The sequence below is a fragment of the Mus caroli genome, unplaced genomic scaffold, assembly GCF_978045245.1.
Source record: "Mus caroli unplaced genomic scaffold, Mus_caroli_1 scaffold_7, whole genome shotgun sequence".
Taxonomy (NCBI): domain Eukaryota; kingdom Metazoa; phylum Chordata; class Mammalia; order Rodentia; family Muridae; genus Mus; species Mus caroli.
This window is the reverse complement of record NW_028227262.1, coordinates 23,571,979-23,597,934: the sequence shown is the minus strand read 5'-3', so window position 1 is coordinate 23,597,934 and position 25,956 is coordinate 23,571,979. Positions and strand designations below refer to the sequence as shown.

At 47.9% G+C, this 25,956-nt stretch overlaps 1 protein-coding gene across 2 annotated transcripts in view; it reads left to right on the top strand.

Moving 5' to 3' along the window:
- Vwf (von Willebrand factor) overlaps positions 1-25,956 on the top strand; it is a 135,771-nt gene that overhangs the window by 11,793 nt on the left and 98,022 nt on the right. For both annotated transcript variants that reach the window (XM_085839881.1, XM_085839882.1), the window contains exons 4-7: positions 2,440-2,542; positions 2,742-2,950; positions 7,109-7,233; positions 25,673-25,889. In XM_085839881.1, the coding sequence (XP_085696007.1) occupies positions 2,440-2,542; positions 2,742-2,950; positions 7,109-7,233; positions 25,673-25,889 (654 nt within the window). The remainder of the gene's footprint in view (positions 1-2,439; positions 2,543-2,741; positions 2,951-7,108; positions 7,234-25,672; positions 25,890-25,956) is intronic.

Below are 25,956 nucleotides of genomic sequence, written 5' to 3'. Positions count from 1 at the left end.
GGGAGAGCCTATAAGAAGGGCAGGTCTTCAGGGAATCCCTTCAAGTTCCCAGGAGGAAGGTGCCTTTGGCACCTGGTGAGGTTTCCCAGGAAACAGAGACAAAGCGGCTTTGTCTGCCTTTCACTGTAATATTGGGGATTCGAGGAGGAGACAAGCTGGAGGTTCATAGAGGTCAGGGACATGGAGAGGGAAGGAGCCCAGCAGGTCCTCACTGGGCCTCACAGCAGGCCCTGTTAGTGCGTAGTGCGTAGTGTTTGGAGCACAGGCCTCAGGCAAGCCTAAGATGGGTTTTGGCTCTGGACCCACAGTAAATGCCTAGGGACAGGACGATTCTTGAGAGGGTTTGCACACTGGAGCCTGGCGCTGGTTGTCAGCGCACGGCCGTTTCCCAGCATGTGGAAAAGCTAAGTGATAGGATAGCCATGCACTCACACTGAAATGCTACGTGACTGTTGTATCTTTCTGTTGGCCTACAGGCCTGCGGCCAGAGACTTACTCTCTATAGAACTAGTCTCAGGCTAAAGAGGTGGCTCAGCAGGCAAGAGCCCATCCTGCCCATCCTGCCCATCCTGCCCATCCTGCCCATCCTGTGCTTGCAGAACACATGCACATCCCCACCCCTAAACCTTGAACACATACATGTAATTAAAAAAAGAATCTTAAAAAAGTATATTCTTAGTAAAAGTGTGGAGCAGATCAGCCCTGCAGCTCAGACCTGTGGGACATGGCTGAATGAGGACAATTAGGAGGTTGGGGCTGGTGTTATTTGCTATTCTAGAATCATTCTGTAAAACTGTGTGCGCCCCGTGGAGGAGGGTGGGTCCCCAGACTGAGACGGCCGAGACATGGAACTCAGTGATGAGCCGCATTCAGTTGATTTCCTGTGGACATTAAAGCAGCTACTGGCTATTTAGGGATATTTTCTCTCCTCCCTCCCTCTGTCCCTCTGTCCTTCCTTTTCTTCTTCCTTCTCAATCTCTTGCTTCATTAATTTATGAGTTTATTTATTTACTCACATGTGCCTGTGCATGCCACATGCATATCTGTGCCACGTGCACGTGTGTGTCACATGCATGTGGGAGTCAGGTTTTTTTCTTCCCCCACGTGCATGGGTTTTGGAGCTCCATCTCAGGTTGTCCTGGTTGGCAGCAAACAAAGCTTTTTACCTGGTAAGCCATCTCAATAGCTCTCTCCTGTTTTCTCAGGAGGTCGGATGCACATCCCCGTTACCTGCTTGCTAACAGCTTGGTTTGGTCTGTTGAGCTTGGTGCAGAAGCTCGGTCCAAACTGATGGCCCTTTGTATTTTGTTTAATGAGTTTGGCATCTCTATTTTATCCTGCCTGTGTTGCTACGAGGCTCTTCAGAGGGTGGCAACTTCAGGGGTACAGAGGCTCACTTCCTTGGTGGTCCTGACTGTGGTGGTAACAACTCACATCAATGGTCTAGTCTTCTGAGGGCGTGGCTCCACAGGCTTCCTTGCCACTGTTTTGTTGAGGTGCTCTAGGCCACACCTCCAACCCAACAAAGGTCGATTTACCCATTTCTTCCTCCTGATCTCCAGGTTCTCTCAGGCTCCCTCAGGCCCACAGTTGAGTGGTCTCCGCTGGCTTCCCTTCTTACATCCTCCAGTTTCTCTGTTCCCAGGGCTCCAGACTCAGCTTCTCTGCTTGACCCCTCCCTTTCCTTTATCTCCTACACAGTCTGTTATCTTTAAACACCAACAGCCCAGACTGGTAATTTTGCATTGCTAAGCTTTCAGAGAACTGTGAAAAATGCCTGTGTTTGGCCATCACAGCCAGGCCATTGGCAGAGAGCATTTTCCCGGGTGTTTGTGTGGTGTTTGGCCATACAAATGTCTCTCCTCCCTCCCTCTGTCCCTCTGTCCTTCCTTTTCTTCTTCCTTCTCAATCTCTTGCTTCATTAATTTATGAGTTTATTTATTTACTCACATGTGCCTGTGCATGCCACATGCATATCTGTGTAACGGAGATATCAGTAATTTATTGATCCCCATTTACAGTTCCCTTTAAATTTCTCATGGGAAACCATGTGCAGTTAAACAGTGGGACTCAAGTCTGCATTCTAAACAAACGGCACATAGATTCTGCCTTGGATTCTCCTACGGTGACAACACTGTGTGGTAAAGCTGGGTACCTACAGCTCACTCTACTTCTATCTGTGCTCAGACAGCCTGAGCCTTATTTTTACACCAAGATGATAAGCTTCCAGAAGGACATGACCATGCCTGTGCCTCAGTCCACTGAGGGCCATGCATCAGCCCTTAGTGCTTACAAAGAGTAAGATGAGGGAGTCGAGGGTTTTCAGGGGTCTTGGTTGCTTTTTCATTGGGTCTTTCAGGAGTAGACTTCCATGGAGATTACAGACACTCGGGAAAAGATGTATTAGTTTTGGACGGAACCTTTTTTTTTTCTTTTTAGGGAACTTCCAAGATGGCAAGAGAATGAGCCTGTCTGTGTATCTTGGGGAGTTTTTTGACATCCATTTGTTTGCCAATGGCACCGTGATGCAGGGCGACCAAAGGTAAGTCAGAAGCTCAGGTGTCCCATGGCAAAGGACCCTGGAGTCTTTCTCTCACAGGCCAGGTCTCTGCAGCGCTGGTCCAGAACCTTGACCACTGTGCTTCACTGTCTGAAGCCTGTAACGTGGGCTTGGGGTCGGGAGGCTGGGGAGATCTGAAAATTGCACCAGCAGCTGAATGAGCTTGCCCTTTGCCCTCCAGCATCTCCATGCCCTATGCCTCCCAAGGACTCTACCTAGAACTCGAGGCTGGGTACTATAAGCTTTCCAGCGAGGCCTTTGGCTTTGTGGCCAGAATCGATGGCAATGCCAACTTCCAAGTCCTGATGTCAGACAGACACTTCAACAAGACCTGTGGGCTGTGCGGTGACTTTAACATCTTCGCAGAAGATGACTTTAGGACGCAGGAGGGTAAGCTATCTGCTTAGAGCATCTGGAGCTTCCAACTTCCTAATTTAATGTCTGCTGACCTCCATTCAGAGTCCATTGATTCTGTGATTCATAATTTTGTATTGTCAGCTCATCTTTAGAAGGGTTTTATGTTAAATTTGCAGTCTGCATTGAATTATTGATTCTCTTTCTCTCTCTTTTTTTTTAAAAAAAAGAAAACATTTTTCAAGACAGGGTTTTTCTGTGTAGCCCTGGCTGTCCTGGAACTCACTCTGTAGAGCAGGCTGGCCTCAAACTCAGAGATCTACCTGTCTGTCTCCTGAGTGCTGGGATTAAGAGCGTGCACCAGCGCACGCAGCTGAATACTAATCTTAAAAGAAGCATAAATCTGAATCTCAAACCTTCCCTAAGCTTTCTCCTTACCCCATGTTTTCAGGAGAGACGTTCTTTCGTCTTATACTGAGCCCAGGTCAAGGAAACAAACTCTTGTTTTTCTGGTTTTCAGAGTAGGTTGCTTTTCCTGCTAGCTTTCTCAGAGGACCACACCTTCACAGCAGGGATTTAAGTCCACCTTCCCACCATCCAAGTTCAAGATGGCTGCCTTCAGCCTAGTCCTCTGCAGCCAGCCGCTTGTCTCTTCTTCCTGTTTATCTTTGTTATTCTTCCTCTCCTCCTCCTGCTCTCATTTCTCTTTCTCTATCTCAGAATTCCGTCTACTCTTTTTGAAGTTATTTGTGGCCTCAATAGAATGTTTGTCCATTGTAATAGGTATATAGAGATAATATGTATATGTATATATACATATATACATACATACATTTACATTTTACATATGACCTATGCTCTGGGAAAAAAGTGGTATTTGTTGGCAAAAGTTGGGTCCCTGGTGCTATTTTTGGAAACATCTCCAGAAAGTGATTTATTTAGTTCAGCTCTCAGTTCAGACCCAACACTATTTGTTCCCAAACAGTTAAGTTTGTTTCCTGACTTCTGAGAGTCTCTACTTGTTTTATTTCTTAATCTCTGAGGTTCCCCCCTTTAAATAATAACATTTGCAATTTCATCTACTGGACCCCTTGTGCTTTGGTTCATATTTAGCCATAGAGTTTCATTCTATACAAAATCAGGGCTGAAAAAGATTTTTGAGACCACCTTGTCTAACTTTTCCTGTATAAATAAAGAATTTGACACCCAGGATGGGGGGAACAGCCCTGATCTCACTGACTGGTTGAAGGAACTTTCCCTTCCTTGTGAAATTGCTTCTCTCCCTCCTCCTTAAGACGTCCAAGCCCACTCTACTCGATTGGGTATCAAAGAGCATCTATCACAGCATCCAATACAGTGGATACCATAGAGAGTGTCTATCACAGCATCCAATACACAGTGGGTACCATACGGAGTTCAGTTCACTTCACTGGACTCCCCTGGTCTATTAGTTTCCTCTGGCTTCCAATGAATTACTACAAACCAGATGGCTTCCAGCAGCAGAAGCCTATTCCTTCACAGTTCAGGAGACCAGAGCCCTAATCCAGGCCTTGGCAGGGCAGAGCTTCTTCTCCAGGGACAGGATTTGTCCCTTGGGTCCCCAGTTGTAGCTGTCATTTCTACCTCTCCCCTGTGAGTGCCTGCAGCTGATTTCCCTCTTGGTCTGATAAGGATACATATAGCTGTACACAGGGCCCCTCCAGGTCATCCCGGAGAAGCGCTCCTCCTAAGGCTGTTAGCTGAACCATTTAATTTGTGGTATAATGTGCGTAGAATATTTTAAAAATGAGCATATCATTGAAGGAGGACTTTCTTCCCTACTCAGCAAACTAAATAATTAGAAAGGCTTCCCTTTTCTTCCCATACAAGGCAGTTTATTTTATCCCCACGTGTACTCCTGGACCTTAAATCTCCTTTCTAGGTCTAGCTCTGTAAGAGATTGCTCACCAATATTCAGCAAGGCTATCAGGAAGAGCTTTTTTCCAGGCTGTGTAGGTCTTTAAGCCCCTCGTGGTAGCCAACTACAGAATGAACGCTACAGGCACAAGAGCACCTGGACACTGAGAATAGGAACCTGGAAGAGCCAGTGTGTGTGTGTGTGGGGGGGTCTTAAGACTCATGTCACATCCTTACCTTCATTCCACACTAATGTTCTGAGCATCCAGAATCCACTGTAGCTGAAGGTGGAGCTAAGACACGTACTGTGCTAGCTCTTATGAAGAAAGGAGTTCACAGTTGAATGCTAGCTCAAAAGTCATAGAAGGTCAGGGCTGAAAAGGAACCCAAAGAAAGATAAGAGGTTTTCTGGAGAGTTGCCTGGGCTGCCTAACATGGAGAAGGGCACACCCCACCAGGCCAGGCTGGGGGAAGGAAGGAGAGCTAGCTCAGAGAGGCTGAATGTTCTTGGGCTCTGTGTCCAGGACTCTGTGTAGGGAGAGTTGGCATGGTAAGAATGAGTTGGTTGCTGTCCTTGTCTCTATGACAAACCATCTGAACCAACAAGTCAGAGAAGCAAGGACTTATTTTGAGCTCACAGTTTCTGAGATTTCAGCCCAGAGTCCCTGGTTCCACCCGCTCGGGGCTTTGTGCCCTCCATCACTGCAGACAGGCACGTCTGGTGGAGGAGGTTGCTCACTTCATGGCAGACAGAAAGCAGGGGAAAGGAACACAGAATGAGCCAGGGCAAGAACATATTCTAAGTGACTTACGTCCTCGAACTAGCCTAGGCTTCTCTCTCCTGAAGTTTTCAGAACCTCTCTAAGTAGTGCCACTTGTTGAGGACCAAGCTTTGACCACACGAGAGGGTGTGAGGACATCTTATGTTAAAACCGTGACAAAGGAGGAGGAAAATGGTCCATAGAGAAGAGGAAGGGCATGCCAAGGCATGGTTAAGTGGGGGTGAATCACCTGCATTATCTTTCTTTTCACATATAAAATTCACCTGACCACTGTTTTTGAGAATTTCATATGTGAGAACTATACATTATTTCTACTTCCCCACTCCCCTCCCCCTCCAACTCCTTTTGTGTGTCTCCTGACTCAATCCTTCCTATGACCTCTTCTTTACTGTTATACTCACACTCAAGAGTGCACATGTGCACACACACACACACACATGTACATGTATATGCACATGCACACACATGCATCCCCCACCCCTGCTGAATACATTTAGTGTTGCTCATGTGTGTATTTGTTTAGGGCTGACCATTCATGATTGAACAGCCTATGCGGGCCTCATTCTTAGAGAAAATTGAGTCTCCCTCTCTCTTCAGTCATGAATTGCCCCTATCTCTTCATCTAAAGGTGGGACTTAGACAGGTCTCCTCCCATCCGTGTTGGCATGTCACTGGTGTTGCTGCTGTGTTGTCTTGTTCAGGCAATTGCATTTTTGAAATCTCGTGGGTGCAGCTTCTCTGTCATTTACAAATGACACTGTCTCACAACAATCTTCCTGGTCTTACAATCCTTCTGTTTCTGTGAAGTTACATGTGTAGCGCTTCTGTTGCTATGAAGAGACACCATGACCACGGTGGCAACTCTTATACGGAACCTTTAACTGGGGCTGGCTTTCAGCTTCAGAGGTTCAGTTCATTATCATCATGGTGGGCCATGGTGGCACGTAGGCAGACATGGTGGTGAAGACGGAGCTCAGAGTTAACATCTGGATCCAGAGACAGCTGGATACTGTGTGCTCCAATAGGCATAGCTTGAGCATAGAAGACCTCAAAGCTTGCTCCCTCAGTGACACACTTACTCCAAAAGGACACACCTCCTAATATTGTCACTCCCCATGGACCAAGCTGTCAAACATATGAGTCTATGGGGGCCATACCTATTCAAACGACCACAGTGCCCCATGGCCAACTGCTCTCTGCACTTTGACCAGTGGTGGCTGTGACCTCTGCTGCACAGAGAAGCTTCTTTGGGGACATCCTCATCATCTTTCATGTCACCTCCTTTATTGTAACTGTCCCTCTCTCCATCCGTGGCTAGTCAAATCACTTGCTGAGCTCCACTGTCCATGCACTGTGGTGTCATTGCTGAGCACTGTACAAAATGCCCATGGTCCAAATGCCTTCGTTCTAATCTAGAAGGAGTTTGAGTCAGGTGATAACTGGCCAACAGCATTCATGCGGAGGTCTTGGTACAGGCTTAACTGAAGCATCGTTTCTTGGAAACCTTTCTCTGCAGGGACCTTGACCTCAGACCCCTATGATTTTGCCAACTCCTGGGCCCTGAGCAGTGAGGAACAGCGGTGTAAACGGGCATCTCCTCCCAGCAGGAACTGTGAGAGCTCCTCTGGGGACATGCATCAGGTGGGTACTGTCTGGCCTGGATGTGGTCTGCATGGTTTGTGACTCCTAGAATTAAGGCAAGGGACTTGGTATCGTGGTTTCTTCCTCTCTTCAGGGGTTGGGTGAGAAATGGGTCTCTCTGGCTGTTCAGTATGAGGTGCTTATGAGTCTTTTTTAGATTGAAAACTTATTTCAGTGAGAATTTTGTCTAGTTCTAATATTTTCCTTGGCCTTGTGCTTTCTTTAAAACTGGGTAGGTATAGCTAGTATCTCCATGACTTTGTGAGGCAATAGCAAATAACGTGGTGCTGGACAACGGAGATTATTAGAGTTCTGGAAGCTGGGGTGATGGTTCTGCTATCTGGTATAGGTACTCCTACCTTATAGTCCAGTTATATTGTATACAAGACAGGAATAAGCAAAAGAAGAGCTGCCTGTGTCATTCTACTTACCAACGGGATGCTCACATCACTCTAGTTACAGAAGGCTCACCACATCACTGTATGTGTGGAAGGATGGCCAGCATCCCTCTGCCTGCAAAAGGGTTGTCCACATCACTCTACCTGTAGACCTTTCCTTCTTCAGGAGCTAGATATCACAAGATTCTAAAGGTTCATTTTAGTTCTTAAATTCTTTATCGTGTACGTGGTTGTAATGGCTAGGAGGTCTCAAAAATATTCAGTGTGTATGGGCCATATAATTTAGGTGGTGTTAGCCAGGGATTATAATGATCTCAATAATGACAACCCAGAATTCTTTGCTGGGAGAAGCCCAATTCACCCAAATCTGCCCATAATTAGACCAACCCACTTCTCCTATCTCAGAAATAACAGTAGACACTAACATGGTGGCTTAGCACGAGAAAGCTCCATTAATAGCTGGTTACTCATCTAATGAATCTTTGTTATTTTCACAAAACACCTTGAATTAGAGGAACACTTTGAATCCAGGAGCATGTCAGACTCAGGGGAATATCCTGGGAGGAGGCTAAATGTAGCGGCCTCAACTCTTAAGCACACAACTTCCCACTTGTAAACAAAACACATCCCAAAAGCCATATTTTTGCCCTTGTGCTTCCAGTGACTCAGCGGCGCAAGGCCCGCTGGGTAGTTGCCTGGCATGTGGCCACGGTTGCTAACAAGGGCAGACTTAAGCTCCAGACTGAGCGCCAAGAGGCCTGTGCTTTGCGCAGAAGGGGGATTTCCTCTTTCCCCGGGCTTGAGATATCTGACATTTGTCCTTTTAAAGACAAACCGTTGAGATTCTCTCCCCCATAGTTGGGTGTGCTGGTCAGTTTTTTTTTCAGCTTGACACAAACTAGAGTCACCTAGAAAAGGGAACCTCAGATGAGGAATTGCCTCCGTCACATCAGCCTGTGGGTTTGGAAAATGAGATGTCCAGAGCATGAGCACATCCAAATAGGCAAGTGAGACAGGCATGCCCTTCCTCCTGGGATGCTTGACCAACAGACAGATTTCAAAAGAAATCCATCCAAGATACTGTGCATGAGAGACTTTTCTCACTTCCCCCTTTGGGTTTCTAAATTAGAGTTCTGTGTTTGGTTGGTGGCATTCCCTCTCCCTCCCTTCAAGGCAAGGCTGAGAGCAACAGGTCCTGCAGAGCATATTTTGTTTTGTTTGACTTTGCAAACACAGGCTGCAAACAGCAAGGGCTTGGCAGATGCTGCCCACCCTCAGAGTATCAAGGAACAAACCCTTTGATGTGGCATTAGTGGGAGGTGCAGACAGATTTTTCCTGGAGAGAACCTGATACTGAGGGTGAGTTGAGGAGGGAAAGACTGGGTGCTTTGTTCAAGGAAGACAAAGCGCAAGATGCAGCTTTGCTAAGTCTGCGGGGACACATTTTAAGGTTCCAGCTGCATGTCCCTACTCACTTTGTCTCCCGGGTGCTTTAACCAGCATCCTGGGAACAGCTTAAGAACGCGGTTCTTGGTTCAGGACTGATGCTCCAAACACACCTCCCTGAGGCACGGAACTCCTTCAAGTCCAGCACTCACAGTTCAGTTTCAGTTTGTTTACCTAGAGAACTGTATTCTGCCCTTAGCCAATCAGATCGTGTTTGCTCACAGCCGGGATTCCTCATTGGCTGGGATGCGCAGTGACTCATCTCCTGGGAGGTGATTAATGTGGCCTCTTGTAAGTTTTTGCTCCCGCTGGGCCCCACACTTAGATATTGGGTCTGCTAACTGGGAGTCTTTTATGGTTGAGTGTTCTCGGGGAGGCTGCACTAGTGTACAACTGCTTTGGTTAGCTGTCAGAATCAGTCACCTCTCTTTTCTCCTGATTTTTGTAGCTCTTTCAGGCTGCCTGGTCGTAATTCTTATACCTTGGGGAGGAACATTTGCCTGTTGTACCAACAGACCCACAGCCTCTCTCTCTGCTGGGACCCATAATGGCTTGTTGGATCTCAGCGTTTGCAGTTTTAGTTTTGTTTTTGTTTTTGTTTTCCAGCTGAGCCTGGACCCAAGCCATAAATGCCCAGATTAAGTGATGCTCATCTGCTTACAGCTACCACACAATGCATGCTTTTTAGAAAGATCCTTAGCCTTTCTCTTTTTGTAAAATGACGTCTGGGGAGCATGGGGGAAAGGCTGAACTTCACAAAGGGATAGTAGCTTTGGTCCTGTGTCCTGCTGTAATTTGAAGCCCAAAGCCCCATAGGGTTGCTGTTAGCCCAGAGTGGTCATGCTAGCTATGAAAAAAGACACCCCTTTCCCAAGGCAATCTCCTGTCACTGATGGAAACCGACCACAGTGAACACAACCACTGCACATCACGTGATATACAGATCTGCGGGTGATGCTAAGGCCCACTATATAAGTGTCAGCCACTTGGCATATCACCGTTGGTCATAGTGTAGCCTGTAGCACCGCTGAAAGACCCACAACGTGAGGACTCTCCCCACGTTCTGACTCAGGAGAGGCGACACCCCAAACCACACAAGAAACGGTCTTGCTGCAACTGCAAGAGGATTTTTATTCGAGAGCGTTCTCGGGCCCATGGTCATACACCACGCAGGGGTAGAGGACTATGGCGCCCTGAGTAGCTGAGTAAGGGGGTATTTAAAGGAAGAAACCACAATTCATGGAGGTGGGGAGGGCGTTGTTGGAAAATACCAAAAATACCAGTTAAGAGTCACAAGGAAGTATAAAGTCACAAGTGTCAGGTTATCTCTCAAGACAGTTTCTAAGAGCCCCTAACAATCTAAGAGCCCCTAAAGATAGCACATTTGCATTGCAGGTTCCAGTAATGGTCAGGGTGCCATTCTTTGAATTGAACCCAGGAAGCGGGTAGGTGGAGGAATGTCGCTATCTGTTTTATGACCAGTACCTGGAGCACTAAGCCACAAAGGCTACACTCCCAAGCCTGGGCCCAAAAGCCTCGAATTTTGTTTTTACTTTGCTATACTTTTTTTAATACTTCTTCACCGCACTTGGTGGCTTTGGACTAGCCTGGGAGTCACCGAAGCCATTATCACCACTCTCAGGTCACATTCCCCAGTGCGACAAGATTGGCTCCTGTCTTAGCCACTGCTGTCAAGAGCATGAGGACATGTCCATGCTTGGCACCAAGAGATCTCTCCCTGTAATTCCTAAGAGTTTGTCTTCACAATGGCCAGTCGTTACTGGGAAGCCCGTGTGGTTGCTGCTAATTTTTACTTGAGCCACAGCAGGAATAATCCAGCAATACCAGCATCCTCAGATGCGTCAGGATTGGGAGAAATGGATTTTCATCAACGTTAGGAATCCCGGGCTCACAAACACTGAAGCGTTGGATGAGATTCTTTTTTTTTTTTTTTTGGCTTTTTGAGACAGGGTTTCTCTGTGTAGTCATGGCTGTCCTGGAACTCACTCTGTAGCCCAGGCTGGCCTCGAACTCAGAAATCCGCCTGCCTCTGCCTCCCGAGTGCTGGGATTAAAGGCGTGCGCCACCACGCCCGGCCATGAGATTCTTGAAGTTACCTCTTCATCCCCCTACCCACTGCGGGAAGGTGCTCTGCGAACAACAGCCAGATGGGCTGGATGTCTTCTAATCTTGGCTTTTAAAAGTCAAGGCCTTAGAATAGACTTGCTAGACTCTTTCTGGCCATCATGCACAGCTCAGCTCTAGCCAGCTCCTCAGCTTCCTGTGAGAGCACACTCCATCAGTTTATGCTCCCTTGAAGTTAGAGCTCTGTGTGTCTATCCATGTCCCTGAATACTGGAGTCTAGGACCCCTCTGGGCCAGTTGCTCTGGGCTGGTATGTGAGCCCTGATTCCATAGTCGTTCAGTCTCCTCCACAGCAGCTGGAGATTTTCCATTTTCCTTTCACCTCTGAATTTGGTGTTTATTATGGGAGCATGTGACATTTTTCTGTGCGATCTTTGTCTCACCTTTCACCACCTTCCATCCTGTAGAACGTTCTCTCTCTCCTCCGGGACAAAGTGCGGCTCACCCCAGACATCTCTTGTCCTTGGGAAATCACCTGTTGTATGGGCTAATATTTGCTAAAACCGTTGTTGACTTTCAGTGACCATAGCACATCTCTTCAATAGCCCAGAGAAGCACACAAAGTATCCATCCTGTTGGGGACAGAGCAATTTGCTCTTCATGTCCTGATTACACAATTGTTTATTTGCAAGGGCGGACCTGTCACTTCTTGCTCTATCTAGATGGGGAGCCAACAGGTGTGCGTGGGAGGGTAATTTCATCAAGTAGTTTGGTCTGCAGTAGGCTCTTGGCAGTTGGAACAGCCATTCATCTGCCTGCCTGGGATTCAAAGTTGTTGAATTTTTATTTATTTCTTACTTTTATTTGACATGTATGGGTGTTATGCGTGCATGTATGTTGTTATGCCATGTGCATGCCTGGTGCCTAAGGAGGCCAGAAGGGTTGTCATATCCCTCTGAAACTTTAGTCACAGATGATTGTGAGCCATCGTGTGGGTGCTGAATGGGGAAATTAGATCTGGGTCCTTTGGAAGAGCAGCCAGTGCTCTTAACTACAGAGCCATCTCTCCAGTTCCAATGCAGAAGGAGTTGTAAGATTTTGGCCCATGGAATCCAGCAAACTCAAGGATCCAAGTCTACACTTAGTGGCTGAGTGACAGCACCATGAGTGGGGTTTATAGACAGGGTACCCGCTCCCCGAGCCTTATTGTTAAGGTTTGAACACAAGCATCTACATACATTTCCCTTTGGCAACGCGAGCTACTTCTCAAGTCTTTCCCGACTCACCAAAAGGCTAAGTAAGGAATGAGGACTTATACAAGGAATGTCTAGGACCAGGAAGTAGTCTTGGGTTCACCCCCTTCTTCTTATCCTCACCTGGGTTCCTTTCCTGCGCTGCCTCTCAGGGTCCCCCTCCTTCGGGCTCTCCTTTACTGAACACTCAAATAAGAAAACCCTTTCCTTTACATTCAATATGTTGTCCACTTAAGAGCAGCTCCAGAGAAGAGCTAAGTGGCCGTGGTGATGGTGACAGCCATGGAGGTGGCCTATGGTGGTCCTGCCTTATTTGCTATGAGGTTTCAAAGATTTCCTTTGGGTGGGCTGGCATTTTGCCTTTTGGGCAAACCCTTAGGAGGGCTGGATAAAGTCCTAGTAGCATCAATTTCCCCCTATTACAGAAAACCCTAGGGTCTGTAACAAAATGCAGTTATCCTGTATCCATGGCTCCATTGTAGGAAAATCTTACCTGTTCTGAATGCACTGTTTTTTTCCTTATCATTCCTTAAACAATGTGTGGTGACAACTATTTCCCTAACTATTTCCATAGTTAGTAGTATAAGTAATTTAGACGGTGTTTAAAGCATTTTGAAGGTGTGTGGGGTTCCAATGGGGGACCCAGCATTCATAGATTCTGATATGAGAAGAGGGTCCTAGAAGCGGTTCTCCATGGCTACTGAAGGATGGGTGTTTCTCAGATGTTTCCTTTCCTTTGCCCTCTTCCCAGGGAGGATCAGAGTAGGCAAAGAATGGAATAGGTTCCATCAGTACACACTGAGATGTTTTGTATGGGTCAGGCACTGCTGAAACTGTGCAAGGTTTACAAGGTAGAGATCTGAGGACCAGGCACTCAGAGAACTTAACCCATCATGAAGGAGAACAGCAGTGCCTGGGGGTCAGTAGGTGACAAATTGCTTGATGGGTGGTAAGTGACAGGCAGCTCAGGTGATTGACTCCTGTCACAGAGCTGGTGATTTTTCTTGCTGTGAGCAGGATATGTAGACTGGACCATGCTGGGCTGTTTATTCAAGAGCTTGGGTAATTTCTGAACTGCACCTCAGAGAATAATACTGTGGACAAAAGTCCCCAGAGGGAAGCCACTCCTCCCAGTGCCCCTTCTGCAAGGCTGATGGGTTGATTAGGACTTCAGTGATCATGGAGGGCTTGGAATGGTTTAGTTCCAGAGCCTGATTCCTCTTTATCTTGGGTTATCTTTGGCTCTCTAAATAGCCATCTCTTGCCCACTTCTTACATCCTTGTGGTTGACAGATAGATCCTTTTGGAATGTATTCACTTAGCAGATCACCAGGTTCCACCAACCAAAAGGCTAAACAGAGTCTGCTCTAACCCGCCCACAGGATGTTTCTACCAATGGCTTTGCATAGTGCCTTAATGTATGCTTTCTTTGTTCGGTCACTACGATAACAGTGTGATGAAACTGTTAACTCCATCGGAACATGGAATTTGAAGTATTTCGAATCTCTGTTCCAGAGCCACGATCATTTATAGCTGGCTTCAGAATAAATGGTTTTTTAATCCCCTCTGAGGTTAGAGCTATGCTTCTTATGTGGACACTGCCTGACTCTTCGTCTGGCTGCCAGAGTCTTGCCCTGATTCTGAGAACTACACATGCTCTCAAGAGGCCGGGGCAGAGTGAGAAAGCGCCTAGTGGACATGGGCATCTCTACTAGGTTATATAGCCATCCTGCATATCACGAGTGTCTCACTCACCTAGCTTAAGAAGAGGAACCTCCACAAACCCCATCCCTGTGATGGGGTTGGTATGAGCCAGGATGAAGATCTGAATCTTGACCATGAGTCAGAAGCTTGGAATGTGGATAAGAACCCCAGAGCAGCCAGAGGTTATAAGTGGACTCAGTGATCTCTTTTACCCCATCCATCCCTGCATCCATCCCTGCTGGCTGATTGACTGGGGAACTATCCTCTGTCCTGAGGTTTTTATTTTTCGAAACAGGGTTTCTCTGTGTAGCCCTGGCTGTCCTGGAACTCACTTTGTAGACCAGGCTAGCCTCAAACTCAGAAATCCACCTGCCTCTGCCTCCCAAGTGCTGGGATTAAAGAGTGCACCACCATTGGCCGGCTCTGAGTGAATTCTTGAACCCACTGCTTTAGTCCAGTTCAGCCTCTAGGCGCCTCCACACCTCCTCCAAGGGGCGGGCCCACGGGAGGCCTCCTGATGCCCACTCAGGAGCTGGAAATATCAGGGCCCAGCAAACAACTTGCGCTTCTTATACTTTGCCCTCCTTTCTTTATTCATTCCAGGCCTAGGAATGTTCATCCCCTCCCTTTCCCCCTCTTCTCCTTTGTCAGCTGTTTGAGAAGAAACAATAGCTTAGCTGCAGACTTCTGGCTCTTGCTTTTAATCCTGCCTTGCCTGCGGCATACCCCCCTGGGGAGATTCTCCTGCTTTCTCTCCCCTCCCTGGATGGGGCCTAACATCCCCAGGGAAGAGGCCTGGCCTCCTCTGATGAACTGAAAATGGGATTAGGATGGGCCACAATTGGGTCTGTACTCCTGTGCAGGAGGGTGAAGTCTTGGATTGATGGAGTCAGGGCTGCAGTTCTCTGCCAGCTTCCGACACCACCGACAGGAGATGAAACAAGACAGAAGTAGCTGGTGCCGGGCACTGGAGCCAGGGGATGCTGGAAGTGCAAATTAGCTGACCTTCATTTTGTGTCCCTGCCAGAATGGTTTAGCAGAGAGCCAAAGTGAAGCCTGTGCAGACAGCAGGCGAGTGGTAGCGGTGGAGAGCACTTGCAGGCTGCCTCCCCACGCCTTCATTTAATTTTGTTTTGTAGCAAGGATTGCTACCTATGTAGATCCACTCAAGAGTGGCAAGACAGTCATGGCAACCCTGGCTTGTAGTTAGTGTGTTTCTCTCTCAGGGCAGCTCAGGGCAGGATGCCCAGGGCTAGGCCAGAATCCCCCGTGCTGGTAGAGTCTAGGGTCGTCCTGTCTGATTCTCTGTGGCCGTCAGGATGGAACCTGTAGCTCACAGTCTAAGAGGCCATTCAAACACCTGGCACCACAGTGACATGCCAGCAGTGGAAGGAGAAGGGACAAGACAGGAATCTCCATCAGAGGACTCCACTGGAGGTATAGTGTATCTTCCTTCTCCTGTCTTCCTGGGCCTGGACAGCCAAGTGCTGTGGCTGTTCCTGGCCTCAGACAGGCAGAACATGAAATCTTCATTCCCAGTCACCATGCTCAAGTGGAAGCTGGAAGTTGAGTCATGACTAAGAAGGGGGAGAAGACACTGGGCTGTGCTGAGTCTTTTCCGATAGCTGAGAAGCGTGGAAAACTGAGATAAGTTTCTTTAGGTTGGGCTGGTGAGATGGCTCAGCTGTTAAGAGCACTGACTGCTCTTCCAGAGGTCCTGAGTTCAATTCCCAGCAACCACAAGGTGGCTCACAGCCATCTGTAATGAGATCCCATGGCTTCTTCTGGTGTGTCTGAAGACAGCTACAGTGTACTCACATAAAATAAATAAATATGTCTTTAAAAAAGAATGCTTTCTTAAAAAATTTTTCTTTAGGTACATGCTTTAAACATGATAGAGTTGGCCTTCTAGCCCATCCATGCCCCATGTTTGCTATACTGACATCTAAACTTCAATGCCCAGGTCTCTTATATAAAATGGCAAGCCCATTAGTTACGGCCTGTCCATATCCTCCTGTCTACTTAATTTTATTTAGAAATTATTACTCTGTTACTTTAAAAAGATGATTGCATGTATTATTTATTTTTAAATTGTATGTGTGTGTGTGCAGTAGCCTTAGAGACCTAGCGAGGGCATTGAATCTCCTGGAACTGGAATTACAGGTGGTCGTAAGTTATCATGTGGGTGCTGGGAACTGATCTAAGGTCTTCTGCAAGTGCAGTGAGTGTTAATAACTGTGGAGCCATTTCTCCAGCCCCTGTTGTTGTTATTGTGTGTGTGTGTGTGAGAGAGAGAGAGAGAGAGAGAGAGAGAGAGAGAGAGAGAGAGAGAGAAGAGTGATGTCTATGTGTGTGGGCCATGTGATGTCTATGTATTGGTCATGTGATATCTATGTGTTGGTCGTGTGATGCTTATGTGTGGATCATGTGATATCTATGTGTGGGTCATGTGATGTCTATGTGTGGGTCATGTACCACAGAACACATGTGGAGGCCTAAGGACACTTGAGGAGTCAGTTTTCTTCTTCCACTTAATGTGGGTCCTGGGAATCAAACTCAGGTCATCAGGTTTGTGCAGCAAGTACCCTACCCACTGAGCTAGCTCCTCTCATGCTTTAAATGATTGCAGATTATTGTACCCAATTCACGGTAAATGGTATGTAGATAATTGTCAGACTATATTGAGGGGGTAACAAAAAGGAACAAAAGGTGGGTACATGTTCAGTTTGTGTGTAATCACCTGCCCAGATATTTTAAAGTTTTGGTTGAATCTGTGACCACGGCATCCCTGACTCACTCTGACCAGTGGCTTGGTGACAAGTGACCAACTTCAGAGCACAGCCCAGCCTCAAGCCTGGCTATCGCACGTTTGTCCAGGGCCCCTCAGGCTGCTCAGTGTCAGGATTCCTTTAAACTCTGAACAATTAACTGAGGCTCCAATTTGTTTATTCCCGTTGTAGTTCTTGATATTTAACATATTGGGCATTAAAACAGGGACATTTATGCCGGGTGTGGTGGCGCATGCCTCTAATCCCAGCACTTGGGAGGCAGAGGCAGGCAGATTTCTGAGTTCGAGGCCAGCCTGGTCTATAAAGTGAGTGCCAGGACAGCCAGGGCTACACAGAAAAACCCTGTCTCAAAAAACAAAACAAAACAATACAAAAAAACAGGGATGTTTAAAACATTAATCAATTAAACAAATAATAGAATTTGCCAGGTGGTGGTGGCACACATATTTAATCCCAGCACTTGGGAGGCAGAGGCACACAGATCTCTGACTTCGAAGCTGGCCTGGTTTACAGAGTGAGTTCTGGGACAGCCAGTGCTACACAGAGAAACTCTGTCTAGCATGGACATTCAAACAAACAGAAAGACAGACAAACACAGAACAAAGAAAGAGAACGCATTGTTTCTCAGGCTTATGACTCTTCCTTGATACCTTGCTTAAGGAGATTCAAGTATGAGAGAGAGTCCAGCTCATTTCTCTCTTTTTTTTTTTTTTTTTCGAGACAGGGTTTCTCTGTATAGCCCTGGCTGTCCTGGAACTCACTTTGTAGACCAGGCTGGCCTCGAACTCAGAAATCCGCCTGCCTCTGCCTCCCGAGTGCTGGGATTAAAGGCGTGCGCCACCACGCCCAGCTCAGCTCATTTCTCTTAAGCCAGGGTTTTTCTTTTTTCTTTTTTTTTACTAGACAGCAGTGGAAGGAGAGAAAAAGCTTAAGACCCCAGCATTACAGAAGCATATGCACATATGTATATGTGTGTGTATACATACAAACAAATATATATACACACATATATATGTGTGTATACACACAAACAAATATATATACACACATATATGTGTGTGTATATACACAAACAAATATATATACACGCATATGTGTGTGTGTGTGTAATTCTTTCCAGATCCATCGGATTTCCTGATTTACAGCTAATTCTTTACCGTATAATTCTATTATGTGATTACCACATTTTTATTATCCACTCATCTGTGCATGGACATCTAGACCAGTTCCGTTCCCTTGCTATTGCGAAGAGCTCAGCAGTGCACATGCATGTGCAAGGACTTCCATGGTAGGCTAGAGTCCACTGGATTTATGACTTGAAGTGGCACAGCTGTGTCATATAGTAGTTCTATTGTCATTTTTTTGGGAAAGCCCCCTTCACACTGATTTCCTTAATCACTGCGTTAGCTTATGCTCCTGTCAGCACCTCATAAGGATCCCCCTTTCCCTATATCCTTACCGGCACTGTTGTTCATTTTGATGACAGCCATTGTGAGGTAAGGGGTAAGAAAGAATCTCAGATTCGTTTCCGTGTGCTTTTCCCTGATGGCTGAGGATGCTGAAGACTATAAAAAGTGCTTACCAGCTATCTGTGCTCCTTCGTCTGCTTGTTTCATTAGCCCATGTATGGATTCTTTAAAAAACTTAATGTTTATTTTTGACAGTAATAGGCATTAAACTCAGAGCTTCATCCATGCCAGGCATGTGCTCTATCATTGAGTGACATCCCCAGCCTTATTTTATTTTTTTGTATATATGTGTGTATGTGCATGTATGAACATGTATGTTCAATGTATGTGTATGTAAATGCATGTATGTGTGTATATATGTGTATATGTATGTGTATGTATGTGCATGTGTGTATGTATTATGTTTATGTGTGTGTGGATGTGCATGTATGTATATGTATGTTCAGTGTATGTGTATGTATGTGCATGTATGTGTGTGTATGTATGTTCATGTGTGTGTGGATGTGCATGTATGTGTGTATGTATGTGTATATGTATGTGTATGTATGTGCATGTGTGTATGTATGCATGTGCATTCAATTGTGGATGTCAAGGGTAACCTCGGGTGTCAGGACTTACCTTGTGCTTATTTAGGGCAGGGTCTCCTTCTTGTTGGCCACTGTGCACACTGAGGCACCTGGCCTGCAAGCTTTCGGGTTTTTCTTGCCCCTGCCTCCCATCTGGCTGTAGCAGCCCTGGACTCACAGACACATGCTATTGTTCCTGGTTTATGTGGTTTCTGGGGATTCAAGCTCAGGTTCTTATGCTTGCTGTGCAAGTATTTAACCCCCTGAGCCATTGCCTCAGCCCTATTTAGTTTTTTGACACAAGATTGTGCTATGTAGCAGAGACTGGCCTCCAACTCCCTGTCTGTCTCAGCCTCTCAAGTGCTCGGCATACAGACACATGCCACCATACTGGGAAGACCTAGTACATTTTGTTTTTTTTTTACTTTGTGTATTCTTATCCCAAATCTGAAAGGCTAGACATATTCTTTTTCTTTGAAGGAAATACTGTGTCCGCCAGTCTCTGAGGTTCTGTGTTCTGTCTTGCTGGGGTGTGGGAACTCCACTTGGGCAGACAAAACACAGAGTGCAGGTAATTGGCTTGCAGTGAGCGCTGATGCACTGTTCAGGGGTGAAAGAACACACAGCCTAAGATGGGGACCCCAGTCCAGGTGAGAAACGAGGCAGGCTGAGGCTGAAGAGGCTGAAGAGGCAGGGGTTCTCAAGTTCCCAGACTTCTAGTCATACCTGGAAATCCTCTGACTTAGCTCAGCAGTGAGTATGTACCGGAGTGCAGAGGGGCCTTCTGTGGGAGGGGAGACTGAGGCAGTGTGGCTCTGTATGGCGAAGGCTTTCCCCACAGTGGTTCTTGATGAGAGAGACAGTCCTTGCTTGTCCATACCATTTATTTATTGTTCACTATGGAAAATGGCTGCATACGACTTACTCAGGGTGGGCCAGAGATTAAATACCTTTTGCAGGAAGGAATGTCTGGGAAGGGAAGCTTATTGGCTCAACCCTCTGGGCCACCCCATCTAGATACGTCATACTCTGTGCTATGTGATTAGAGGTTAGGATCTTCCTGTGGAGGGTTGTGATCCCATGCTCCAGGAAAGGAGCCCTGATCAGGAGTAGGTGAAACGCCTACCATTCTCAGATCTGAGGGCACTGGAGTTTCTGAACCCACTCGACCTTCCTAGTCTTTGGTGGTAACATAGTTCTACTTACCCCACAAGTCTCTGAAGATCCATTTTGCGAAAGATGCACAGGTTTTGCAACAACTTTATTTACACAGGTTAGAAGAGGGTCTCAGCGGTAGAAGGACAGGGTTTGTATTTCATGGGAACCTTCTGTTGAAGCAGAGATGCTGTGTGAAGCATTGTGGCTGTGCTTCTCTAGGTCAGCAGCCTCTGACTGGAAGGGCTGACAGAGGCCAGGGATGACTGGCTCAGGCCTCTGGCTTGACTCTTCTGGCCTCTTGATCTGGATTCACCAATCTTCTTGACTTCGCACATGCCCACAGGAAGGTAGGGCACATAGAGACAATCCTTAGCGCCTCAGCTCAGCATTGCTGGAACAAAATCAATTTGGAAGTCAATTTGATAAGCAGCACAATTATTTTTTGTTCATGGTTTCAGGGTTTTATGGTCATTTGGTGCCACCAGCATGGGCCTGTGAAAGTACAGTGCACCACAGTGGGAGTGGTGGCTAAGGAGGGTGTTTGCTTTGTGGTGGCCAGGAAGCAAAGAGAAGGAGCCTGGGGTGCTATCTCCCCTTTGTAGGAACATCTCCAATGACCTAACTTTCTCTCGCCAGCCCCCACTACCTAAAGGTTCTCCTATCTCCCAGCAGGCTGGGACTCTAGGCTGGGGACAACACTTTGTCTAGTATGTTTCCTCTTACCCTGTTTGTTTTTCAAGACAGAGTTTCTCTGTGTAGCCCTGCCTGTCCTGAAACTTGCCCTGTAGACCAGGCAGGCCTTGAACTCACAGAGATCCACCTGCCTCTGCCTCTGCCTCTGCCTCTGCCTCTGCCTCTGCCTCTGCCTCTGCCTCTGCCTCTGCCTCTGCCTCTGCCTCTGCCTCTGCCTCTGCCTCTGCCTCTGCCTCTGCCTCTGCCTCTGCCTCTGCCTCTGCCTCTGCCTCTGCCTCTGCCTCTGCCTCTGCCTCTGCCTCTGCCTCTGCCTCTGCCTCTGCCTCTGCCTCTGCCTCTGCCTCTGCCTCTGCCTCTGCCTCTGCCTCTGCCTCTGCCTCTGCCTCTGCCTCTGCCTCTGCCTCTGCCTCTGCCTCTGCCTCTGCCTCTGCCTCTGCCTCTGCCTCTGCCTCTGCCTCTGCCTCTGCCTCTGCCTCTGCCTCTGCCTCTGCCTCTGCCTCTGCCTCTGCCTCTGCCTCTGCCTCTGCCTCTGCCTCTGCCTCTGCCTCTGCCTCTGCCTCTGCCTCTGCCTCTGCCTCTGCCTCTGCCTCTGCCTCTGCCTCTGCCTCTGCCGTGCTGGGATTAAAGCTGCTGCCTGGCTTGCCTTTAAGTCTTTACTCAGCACCCAGACCCAGCTCAGAGTATGCCTGGCTTTGGAATGCTTTCCCTGACACCTCAGCTGCAGGTTTCTTCCAGCTACAATAGGCAGCATAACTGAGAAGGCCACCCCAGGTAGGGATGAAGCCTTCAGCCTGCATGTAAACCAGCCTATGCCACACCCTAGGCCCTGGAGGCAAGTTATGCTAGTATTTATTACTGCTAGGATTGACCCAGTGTTTACATCTCTGTCCTTGGAACACATGTATGGAAACTCAGGAGACAGGCACAGAAAGGGGTAGTAGCAGTTCAAGAGCGGTGTGCCCAGCAGATGATGAGAGAGGAGGAACTATGGGGAAGCCTTCCTGGAGAGGTGGCTCCTGGACCAGGGCCCAGAGGGCTTCAGAGAGGACCTGCAGACAGGGGGAGAGGTTAGGCTTCTCCTCCCTTCAGGTTTTGAGAATTTACCCAGTGTGTTTTCTTTTGCATTCATTGTGCTAAACACAGTGCCTCGATATAGTAGACATGCCAATGGAAGGAAACATGAGGGTGTTTTCAAGAAGGCATCAGCAATACCTGGGTTGGGGATGGGAGGAGAGGGGAAGGCTGAGTTCCAGTCGTGGAGGGCCCAGCCTCCCTGCCTTCCTATTGAGTTAAAATGTTGCCCTTTAAATTGGAATGGGGTGTAGTTTGCTTTTTATATCTAGCCCTGTCTGTGTGCTGCAGACCTGGAGGCCACCCACCCAGTGTATGTATAGTGAGTGTTTTAACATCTATATAATGAATGGTGTCTGCTGGGAGTCTGGGAACACAGGTATTAAATCCACCTTGGACTTCACTCTATGTCATCTCAGGACTTCACTTATCCTGACTGGGCTGCGCTAAGACTGTGAGGTAAATACACCCCTGGGTACTGCTGTGGGGTCAGAGCAGGTGGCACTGGGCAGATGTTGAAAAGCCTGCCTAGCAACCAGACTGTGGACCAGGTTGAGGACGGGGGTGACCAGAGGAAGCCTGGAAGAGAAGATGAGGGCCTAGACTTCTTTTTGTTTCTGTGGAGGGAGAAACTGTAGCGGAAAGGATTTGTTCTAAGAAGGCAGCTTCTACAGAAACCACACTCCCTTCCTGCAGTGAAATAACCCGAAAGCACCCATCTTGCTGTGGCTTTCTACAAACCAGTTAATACCTCCAGGGACCTCCCAAGAAATATGCTAGAGTCTTGTTCCCACTTTCCCTTCACACTTCCCACTTGCCGGTCACACAACGACTCAGAGCGATTGCTCTTGTCTGAGAGCCCTGGGCTGGGGGTGGAGCAGCAGTAGATTTTCATGGGCTTGTGATTTTCAGGTGTTTTGTTTTCTTCTCTCTGGTTCTGAACTGTGGGTGGGAAATCAGGTAGGCAGGGACCTGAGCAGCTGGACACCCTCAGCTGTCCTCAGCAAGAGTCAGGGCTCTGTTCCCTCAACAGCCTCAGGGCCTCAGCCTCCTTCCTTGCCTTTCAACTTAACTCCTTGCTACTTTGTCTGGGAAGATCACTGCCTTCCCAAATTAAAAAAAAAAAAAAATCAATGAAAGCTACCCCAGCTTACCAGGGAGAAGCCAAGATACCAGAACTGTGATAATGTTGCCATGGTGACCATTATCCCACTATGGCCCAGGGAGCTAGAGATGGGAAAGGGGACAAGAGTGTCCTGATCTAGAGACCTGCTTGCCTTGGGAGGCAGAGGGACAGTAGAAGGGTAGACAATGATGTTGCCATGACTTCTTGGGACGAACCATTGACCTATGTGGTTCTCTTCACTGCTCACTGCGGCTTACTGCAGACTTACAGTAGGAGCTCTGATCCTCCTCCCCATTTCACACAGAGGAAGGGGTGGGAGGTGTACTGGCTATTTTTGTGTCAACTTGACACAGCTGGAGTTATCACAGAGAAAGGAGCTTCAGTTGAGGAAATGCCTCCATGAGATCCAACTGTAAGGCATTTTCTCAATTAGTGATCAAGGGGGAAAGGCCCCTTGTGGGTGGGACCATCCCTGAGCTGGTAGTCTTGGGTTCTATAAGGGAGTAAGCTGAGCAAGCCAGGGGAGGCAAGCCAGTAAAGAACATCCCTCCATGGCCTCTGCATCAGCTCCTGCTCCCTGACCTGCTTGAGTTCCAGTCCTGACTTCCTTTGGTGATGAACAGCAGTATGGAAGTGTAAGCCGAATAAACCCTTTCCTCCCCAACTTGCTTCTTGGTCATGATGTTTGTGCAGGAATAGAAACCCTGACTAAGACAGGAGGTAACAGGCTGAAGTTCACACGATGGCACATGCATGAGCTGAGCCTGAACTTGGGGCCTGTGAAGTTAGAGTGAGGCCAGGGTAGGCCAACCAGGCCCTGCCACTCTTTCTGGTCACCAGCTTGGGAACTCCATTTCTGTTTGGGCAGAATATTCAAGGTGGCTAATGGAAGGACACTGGAGCTGAGACCTAACTGGCCTGAGCATCCCCCAAGGCATTCATGATGACCTATGTGGTGACAGGCATCGTGGCATCTCTACAGTAACCCATGAAGTAGCATTAAGGCTATTATCCCTATTCATTCCAGGGTACCACCAGGCAGGCTAACTATTAGTCTAAGTTTCCACGACCAGAGTGTGGCCACAGAGACATCAGCTCAATGGGAGGAAACTGAAGAAGATGGAGATGGGGGTTGGGGGACATGATATCTGCTGGTGGCGTGGCTGACTGATTCCCCTCAGTCCACCGGCAGGTTTGTAGTTCAGTGGCCCATGCCAACAGGCAGCTGCTTTTCTAAGATGCACAGTGAGCCTACTGTGGTCACGCCACAGATGGGATGCTACTGGCCTGATTCCGACTGTGTGATCGGATAGGGCAGATCAGGTGAGACACACAGCACCAGCATGGGGCTACTGTGAGGGGGACACTGGGTCTTTAGGATCACAGAGGGTCCCTCGTGTCAGGGATGGTCTTGAGAAAGGTGGCGTGCAGGGTAGACTTCTCTTATCTCTGGGATTCCCATGGTGCCGTAAAGCAGAGGCCTGGCTCCCTGCTCTCCAAGGACACGGGCTTCCTCTCAATTTCTTCTCAAGACGAGCAGTGTATTTCCTCTTTTTCTACTATCCTGTTTGCAAACACCGATTGGCTCGAGTTTACCACCCATGGCTCAGTCCTTTTATAACATACAGCTGCTCTCATGTTCTTTTCTATCTAGCCGAAGGTTGTAAGTCCGTTCGCTAGCTGCTGACCGCATATGCAGGAAAGAAATCATGAATGAAACAAACTGTGGTTTAGTCCATAGCACTGCATGTGTTGTGTCAAGTTGAAGACATTACTAATATACATTGCTGGTCTATGTGGCCCTAAGCGTCAAAAAACGTCCCAGTGAGGCCAAGCCATCCATGAAGAGAGGTAGCCCAGCTACAGAGACAGTTACAGTGAAACAACCAAACAAGGCAAATAGAAAGCAGCCGGCAACAGGCGTTTGGGATCATTAAAACCCAGACTCTCGAAATGCTTGTGAGTAAGACACGCAGGCGTGTTTATACTAATGAATCACAGACGAAAGGACCCACGGTTCCAAACCTGACTTGTGTAATCTGGTTGAGGGTATCAACAGAGAGGAGAACCCAAAATAGGCCTTGCATGGCACAGCACCTCTTGAGAGCTTTAGTAGGCAGTTAATGTGTTGTGGCTGATGGAAATTGATCTTATTGGTTCCAGCAGCCTTCTGGGGATGGTGTCAGAAAGCGTATTCCTAAGCCCCGTCCCCAGCCAACTGTCTTTAAATCTATGGGAGTGAGGTCTAGGAAATTCTACTGAACAAGCCTCCTTCTGCTGAACCCTTTGTTTGGTAATGAGGAATATTAAGGTCAGGGGAGGCAGGTGGCCAGGTCAGGGCGGAAGAGTGACTGCCTCCATTGCTGGAATCTGAAGCTGCACGGTCCATGCTTGAGCTCAGGGTGCGCCTCTCTCTGCCTTTCTCTCAGGTAGGACGGACGTGGCTTCTCACAGAGCTCAGGCTTTCCATGTCTAAATTCCGTCGTCTAACATGTGACCTTAGTTTTGGTCTACCTCAAAAGTGTATGCTGTCTTTCCTCTGTTTGGATGTAAGCACCTGTTGGATCCTGAAGGGACAACCTCAGTTTCCCTTAGTGCCATTCTCAGAGGGACAGTAAGTGATCATGTGGTCAAGGCCGGGACCACCCCTGGGCCATGCTGACGAGCCTTTCCCCCTACAGGCCATGTGGGAGCAATGCCAGCTACTGAAGACGGCATCGGTGTTTGCCCGCTGCCACCCTCTGGTGGATCCCGAGTCCTTTGTGGCTCTGTGTGAGAAGACTTTGTGTACGTGTGCTACGGGGCCAGAGTGCGCATGTCCTGTACTCCTTGAGTATGCCCGAACCTGCGCCCAGGAAGGGATGGTGCTGTACGGCTGGACTGACCACAGTGCCTGTCGTAAGTTGCTGGTCTCCCCTGTGCTTGAACATACCGTTTGTCTTGGGACGGTGGCGCTCACGGTGCT